The sequence below is a fragment of the Leguminivora glycinivorella genome, chromosome 6, assembly GCF_023078275.1.
Source record: "Leguminivora glycinivorella isolate SPB_JAAS2020 chromosome 6, LegGlyc_1.1, whole genome shotgun sequence".
Classification (NCBI taxonomy): domain Eukaryota; kingdom Metazoa; phylum Arthropoda; class Insecta; order Lepidoptera; family Tortricidae; genus Leguminivora; species Leguminivora glycinivorella.
The window spans coordinates 20214391-20222300 of record NC_062976.1 but is presented as its reverse complement, the minus strand read 5'-3'; the positions used below and the strand labels follow the sequence as shown (position 1 = coordinate 20222300).

The 7910-nt window shown below is 40.4% G+C and overlaps 1 protein-coding gene across 1 annotated transcript; it reads right to left on the bottom strand.

The window, feature by feature from the left end:
- Positions 1-2861, bottom strand: LOC125227049 (chymotrypsin-1-like). The gene is made up of 3 exons (XM_048131239.1): positions 2412-2861; positions 2026-2192; positions 1-160 (listed from the first exon to the last, which is right to left on the bottom strand). Exons 1-3 carry the CDS (start codon positions 2859-2861, stop codon positions 1-3), a joined length of 777 nt encoding a protein of 258 aa, XP_047987196.1.
- Positions 2862-7910: the final 5049 nt, after the last annotated feature.

Sequence of the window (7910 nt, the reverse complement as noted above, 5' to 3'; positions counted from 1 at the left end):
CTAAGAGCATGCTAATCTTCTCGATTCGACCTTAATCCACTTGTAGTAGTATGGTACGTCCGTGTACATCATCAAGGATTGCGATATTGTGGGGGCAGAGCAGGATACTATCCCGATAATTATATTTTTGCTAACCATGAGACCACTGCCGGAATCACCACTGTTGAAAAAATAGGAAAAATTAATCGAAAATTTGCAATACCAATTAAAATGACTACTGGCATACTTACTAAATTTATAGTTGGTGAAAATTGTAAGTCAAGTACAAATTACAATTCTGTAATTTCAATTCATGAAATGACATTTTGTAATTGTAATTCATAATTTGTAATTCAATTACTTTTTGCCCAACACTGGTATGCCAGAATTGAGGCTTGTTGCGCGCTTTCCCTCCCTTCTGGACAATGACACCTTGTAAACTACATTATTAATGTATAATTGCATATGCGGCTCGATGGTGGAGAGCAACGGCCACCATGCCTTGAGTTGTTGCCGGTGCTAGGGTTGCAAATAGACAAAAAACCAAATGTTTTTTTTAGAATTATGAAAAAGAAAACATGAAGAAAAAACCAAGCACCATGGTTTTTTTTAATATATGTTTTTTTTTCTTCAGATGAACAAATAATACAACAACAACGGTCTTTCGTGACATAACATTCCAATATACAGAGTGGGGCCTGTAACAAAGGCGAAGAATTGAACTGTAGGTTATTCTCCTTATACTGATCAACAGACATCGGATTCCGTGGGGCGAAACTTCTTGACAGCTAGGGACTTCCTATATCGATAAACTCATTTATCGATACTAGTTCTATATACTAGTGACCGCCCCCAACATTGTGTGTGTTTTTTGTAACTATTGTTCTGAAGACCAGTATGAAATTCATACATAGCGTCTAAAATAAATAGCGTCGAAATAAATTGTGACGAGTAAACTTTTAAAAACGTTTTCAAAAAAGAAGAAGAAAATTAAGTTCTTATTTTATTATATAATGTTTTTTTTATACTACGTCGGTGGCAACCAAGCATACGGTCCGGTGCGGTGGAAAGCGGTTACCGTAACCTATGGACGCCTGCAACTCAAACTGTGTCACATGCGCATACTCTTTTAATAAAAAAATATTTTCTAAGCAAACCTTTGTGTGATCACTAGTATTTAGAACTAGTATCGATAAATGAGTTTATCGATATAGGAAGTCCCTAGCTGTCAAGTAGTTTCGCCCCACGGAATCCGATGTCTGCTGATCAACATTTGTTCAGTGACTTTTAAAAATTATGAAGTCTTAAAATTTTTAATTTTTCATACAAAATAAATATTAGCTTCAATGTACGCCATTATTGTTGTCATTGACGTTGTCTGTCACACTTTAGACTTAACAGAATTCGCAATACCTTACCTCTTAGAAAAAACTTTCAAGGGTGATAAAAATCAAAATACAAGTTATTTTTAAAAGTCGCCGAACAAATGTTGATCAGTATAAGGAGAATAGCCTAGAGTTCAATTCTTCGCCTTTGTTACAGGCCCTACTCTGTATACAAACATTTATTGGGGAACCCCCGATGCAACATGGAGCGTGGAGAGGCGGTGGTGTTGCCAACAGTAAATAGTGACAATTTTTTTTCACGGTTATTTTTAATGGTTTTTTTTTTCAAGCCAGAAAAAAACCGTTTTTTTGAAACCCCAGCCGGTGCGCTGGTATATTTTCTTGTCACCATGTCGTTTAGATATTATTCGTAGTATACTGAAACTTATTCCAATGGCAAATTGTTCATGTCATGATCTTGAATAGGTACGACATTGTAAATTTTACAATTAAATAGTTACGTAGATTATGTTTTTATCTAATTTTTATGATTTAATTTAATTGCATATAACCAATAATTTATTCATTCATTCATTCAACCCGAAAATATATAACAACGACTCCATTGCTCAATGTTATCAAACAACCCAACTCTGATTATTAACGAAAATAATGGCAACGTTCCCTTGCATGTTAGAGAAAAATATTATTAATGACGTACAAGGAAGGGTAATTTCCTCGGGCATTCATCTCACCACCGCAAAACTTTCCATTGGGTAACCGGAAGTCGGGAACCTCGGGGAATTTCATAACTTTTTTGCACTGTTTATGGGTCCACAACTTTTGTGTTGTGTACTTAAGTAGTCTTGGAAATACCCCTGTCTGTATCTGTGAAAGTTAAGCGTGAGTATACATATATCAATCGTTTCAAAAATGTTATACAATAAACTCTTTGAAATTTTTTAAAAAAGGATGGAGAGAAACAGACAGATATTTGTAATTTAAACTATTGACGCAATCAGGTCATAAGTATGGTCAGATAGTTAGTATCAAATTCATTAATAAGAAAGGTTTTAATACCTACAGGATAACCAAGGGGGCACGTACGTTTGTTAAGCCCCAACCAGCCACTTCAGCCATTTTTACTTTTGGCGGTTTCTTCATTAATATCACTTTCTTCATGGTCTTTCCGAGTGACAAAGGTTTCTTCAGTCTAACTAAGCCTATATCATTAGCTACAGTAAAGTCATCATACTGTTTGTGCACCTTCACGCGGTCTACGCGATGTATATTTCCCTTGTACTTATCTAACGTTCCCGCATGTGCTGTAATGTTCACTGCGGTTATAAGACAGTGGGCAGCAGTTAACAAAATCTTTTGGTTCAGTATCGATGACCCACAAAGGGTTTCTTCTGAATCTTCTTCAGACATCACTAAAGCAGCAACATGAGGGAAATTGTTAACAGAATTAACAAATTCACCACCGACTATAAAACCTTCTTGTTTCCCGATTACAAATTTCAACCCGCAAATCATAAATAACAGTCTTACTGCCATGGCTTTTGATATGAAACAGATGTCCAGCTTCGTTCTAAGCAAATGATGATTAATCAACATTAATCAGTGTTTTTCACAGGTGGTTAAGCAAACCGACGATTACCTTATCTTTATTTTTATTAAATATTTAAAAAAAGGAACTGACTGGCTGACTGACATACCAACGCACAGCCGAAACCGCTGGTCCTAGAGATTTCATATTTGGCACGTAGGTTTCTTATATGGTGTAGTAGAGGAGCACTAAGAAAGTATTTTTCAAAATTCACCTTCTAAGGGGGTGAAATGGGGGGTCCAAAGTTGTTATGGGGAAACAAGATTAGTTTGACTACCTACTTTAATTCGAAACTTCACAGGAGGATTCCTGAAGATATATAACTAAACACGTGTTTCAGGTTTTTTGGAAATCCACACGTCACGTGGTGACAGCGTCAAAAAACAACATGGGTATGGTTTCAATGGTTTATCGGGTCGCTGATCACGATAAGTACAACGCTTTTAAAATATAACGAGGCGAAGATTAAATATCATCATAACAGGGGTGTTACGAATGTTACGATGTCATGGGGTTGAAATATCAAAAAGAGCCATATGTCTTTAGTTTTTACATTTACTTCTGGTTCAAAAGATTTTAAATTTGACACGTAAGTTCCTTTTAGGGTCTTGAGGTGCACTAAGAAATGATTTTTCAAAATTCACCTCCTAAGGGGGTGAAATGGGGATCCAAAATTTGTAAGGGGAAACAAGCTTAGTTAAACTTAACAGGTTAAGTAAAACTTCACAGGAGGATTCCTGAAAATATGACTAAACACGCATTTCAGATTTTTTTGGAAATTCACCCCTCAAAAGGGTGAAAAGGGGGTGACAAAGTCAAAAAACAACATGGGTATGGTTTTAATGGTTTATGCCATCACGATAAGTACAACATTTTTAAAAGACAACGAGGCGGAGATGAATTATCATCTCCCCTGTTAGAAGCTGAAATGGGGATCCAAAGTTTGTAAGGGGAAACAAGATTAGCTTGACTATTTTATTCAAAATTTCATAGGAGGATTCCTCAAGATATATGATTAACCACGTTTTTTTTGAAATTCACCCATTCACCCCCTTAAAGAGTGAAAAGGGGGTGAAAAATTAAAAAAAACATAGGTGTGGTTTTAATGGTCCTGATCACGATAAATACATATAATATGTGCGTGCAACAGCACATTAAGTGTGCGGTGCGAGTGTGATGACAAATATTTAAACGTTATAACCGGGGATGGTCAAAGGGGTCCCGTGATTTACGCAAAACAACTAGGAGAAGGACACTTACATGTAGTTGTAAGGTCGCGACCTTACATCTTTCTTCAAAGGCAAACGGATTCGGACTGAAATAATATGGCGCACGCGAGGTGTGTGAATGATTGGTTGAGTGAATGTGATGAATGGTGAGTGTATGAATGTTAAGGCGTTCACAGACGTGTGTATGAGGGTGTGTCTACACGTCTGGGTAGGGAGTTAAGGCTGTGCTACAGGCTCCCCCTTCGGGCCATGGGGACGTCCTCGCCCATGGGCCGACACACAGGTTGCTTCTTGCGTGGTCTGCCTCTCTTCTTCTCACCAGCTGCAGGTGGAGTAGTAGTAGGGGTAGTAGGTGTTCGCTTGGGCGGTCTACCTCTCTTACTTTGTGGCATGATGGGTTCTGCAGGTTCATCACCACTCTTCTGATGGTATGTAGTCAAGTCTGACACATGATATTTACCAACAGTTTCGCCATTGTTTGCTAATATATAAGTAGTCGGGCTGACTGTCTTAGAAATAATGTATGGTCCGTCACGTCGGGGCGCAAATTTGCTAGTTATGCCCTTTGTTTGGTTACTTAAGACGTGTGTTTTCAAAAGGACCTTGTCCCCTATGTTATAGTTTTCATGGGGTCTACGCTTTTGATCTGCGTAAGTCTTCCTGCGTTCCTGTTGTTGTAGATTATGTTCTTGAGCTTTGATGAGATCATCGCTGAGCTTCAACAGGTAGGGTGTTATCTGAGGTATAAAGTTCTCTGACTGGATAACAGCTCGCAGGTCATGTCTGTTCTCTACCGGTGATCGCATCTCTCTCCCGAAGGCGAGGTAAGCAGGCGACTTCGCGGTGCTCTGAGTAACGGCGCTATTCATGGCGAAGCGTACAGCAGGTAGTGCGCTAGGCCAGTTAGTGTGGTTCCCTTCAACTATGATAGCCAGTTGACTTTTCAAATCCCTATTTTTCCTCTCGACCGGATTCGCTTCTGGGTGGTATAGAGGTATCAAGTTCTGCTCTATTCCTAGGGTGTGCATGACTTTCTGCATGACTTGTGACACAAACTGTACACCATTGTCTGATATTACTCTCCTGGGAAAACCATATCTGAGGAAAATTTCTTCAACCAGTGTTTTGGCGCAAGCTTCTGCAGTTGCTATAGTTAATGGGAAGAGTTCTACCCACTTAGTTGCAGTATCCTCTATAATAAAAATCCATCGTTCGTCCTTACTTCCAGTAGGCAAAGGTCCAAATAGGTCTATTGCTAGTACCTCAAATCTCTGAGCTGGTACAGGTGTCTGCAGTAACCCTGCAGGCTTCAAGTTGGATGGTTTGTAGCGCTGACATTCGTTACAGTCTCTAATGTATTCGCTTATATATCTCTTCATACCAGGGAAATAATATCTTTGACTCACTCGCTGATATGTTCTTTCAACTCCGTTATGTCCGGCTGTAGGAGCATCATGTAATTCCTTCAAAATCTCCTTTCTCATGGACTGTGGTATGACAAGTTGAGGATCTTCGCTCTCAACGTCAGGGTTAAAGTGATACAACACTCCCTGTGACATATAATAACCTTTTTCAGTCCAGTGTGTAGCAGCTTCTATGTTGTTGTTTTCGAAGTCTCTAGCAATCTTCCAAATTTCTGGGTCTTCCGCTTGTGCGCTCCGTAGGTCGGTAGGTGACATGTGTGGTATATCTACTATAACACTGCATAAATTACAGGAATCCTTAGTAGTGTCATCACATACTGGTCTGCTCAAAGCGTCGGCAACAACATTCTTATTTCCGGGTTGATATTCGATTTTCAGGTTATAGGCCTGTATCTTCAGAGCCCATCGCGCAAGGCGTCCTGTAGGTGTCTTAAGAGTCAAAATCCATCTTAATGGTTGGTGGTCAGTAGCGAGGGTAACTTCAGAGCCTTCGATGTACCCACGGAACTTGTCAAGGGCCCAAATGGCTGCAAGAGCTTCGCGTTCTGTAGTCGAATAGTTCCGTTCAGCGCTCGTGAGTAATCTGCTCGCATATTCCACTGGTCGTTCGTCATAGCCTTCTCCTTGAAGCAGCACAGCTCCTAAGGCATATCCGCTCGCATCAACTCTAAGTGTAAAAGGTAAAGTATAATCAACTTGCCGTAGTATCGGTGCGGATGTCAGGCGTTTCTTCAACTCTTGGAAAGCTTTGGCTTGATCTTCTCCCCAGATCCAGTTTTGGTTCTTCTTAAGTAACATTATCAGTGGTCTTGCTATCTTCGCAAAGTCTGGTATAAATTTTCTGAACCAGGAGCAAGTCTGGATGAAAGTCTTCAGATGTTTATCGTTCTGTGGTTCCTTCATCTCACTGATGGCTTTAGTCTTGTCGATATCAGGTTGAATCCCTTCTGCTGACAAAATGTGTCCGAGGTATTTCACTGATTCGCAGGCAAATGTACTCTTTTCTCTGTTCACTCGCAGCTTGAATAGTTTGAGTCTCTGGAAAACAGCTTCCAGGTCTTGGAGGTGCTTCTCAAAACTATCTGAGAGGATCAGGACGTCATCAAGATAAGCCAGTATTGTTACATTGGGAAGGTTGGACCGAAATCTATCCATCAGTCTTTGGAATGTAGCTCCAGAGTTTCTTAATCCCATAGGCATACGCTTAAAGCGGTACATTCCTAGTGGTGTCACAAAAGAGGTTATATCACGGTCTTCCATTGCGACTGGTACCTGCCAGTAACCGGCTCGTAAGTCTAAGGTTGATATGTATTTGAATTTACCAGTACTGTGTAGTATGTCATCCACATTTGGCAGTGGGTATCTATCAGGCTTGGTGACTTGGTTCAGTTTCCTATAATCGATGCAGACTCTGATAGTATTATCACGCTTGGGTACTAAAACTACGGGAGCGGACCATGGAGATTCACACTCCTCGATGACATCATCCTTCAGCATCTTCTTGAGTTCCACTCGCAGGGCCTCCTTCTTAGGCTCTGGTAATCTGTAAGGTGGTACAGAGATAGGTTTTACATTTTTGTTAATCAACTCAATATGATGGACAGCATAAGTAGTTGGCTCTCCCCCTAGATTGAAAGTATCCCGGTGATGGGTAAGGAGTGAAGACAATCTGTCCCGTTGTTCATTATTGAGTGAAGTACCTTCATTATCTCGAAGTGCCTGAGATGTCTCGGTTGGTTTACATGTAGCTATGGCTACAGGTTCGCGTTCATACTGCAGTTCATACTGGATATCAGGTTCACCATTGAAGCTCCAGGTATGGTTGTCAAAATCAGTTTGTAATCCTGATTTGAAAATGAAGTCCATGCCTAACAAAGTTTCATTGTTGGTAGCTTCAGGGAAAATTATAAAATTCATAGGTATGGCTTTACCTTTTAACGTGACAATAGTGTTTACAGATAGTATATCTTCTATTTCGGAATGCCCTTTGGCATATCTAATATTCAAAGTGGAAGAGGTAAATGACTCACCGCAGTTCTTCATTAATTTGTATAAGGTTTCACCTGCAACACTCCTCTTCGCACCCGTGTCGACGACGGCACGACCCTCACGTCCGCAGACGGTAATGGGAAGAATAGGTCGCGGTTTGTCGACTTGTTCCCGTAGAAGTTCATCAGTTGATGTATCTGAAAGTGTGTTAATGTGTGTGTGTGTCTCGCGCGCGCACATATCGACAGGTGTAGGCTCCGTCGCAGCGCTTGGATCTTCGGTTGAGAATGCGCAGAATGCGGCATTCGTGCTGCTTCCTGCAGCTCCCGAATCTTGCTTGCATCGCGGGCAGTTG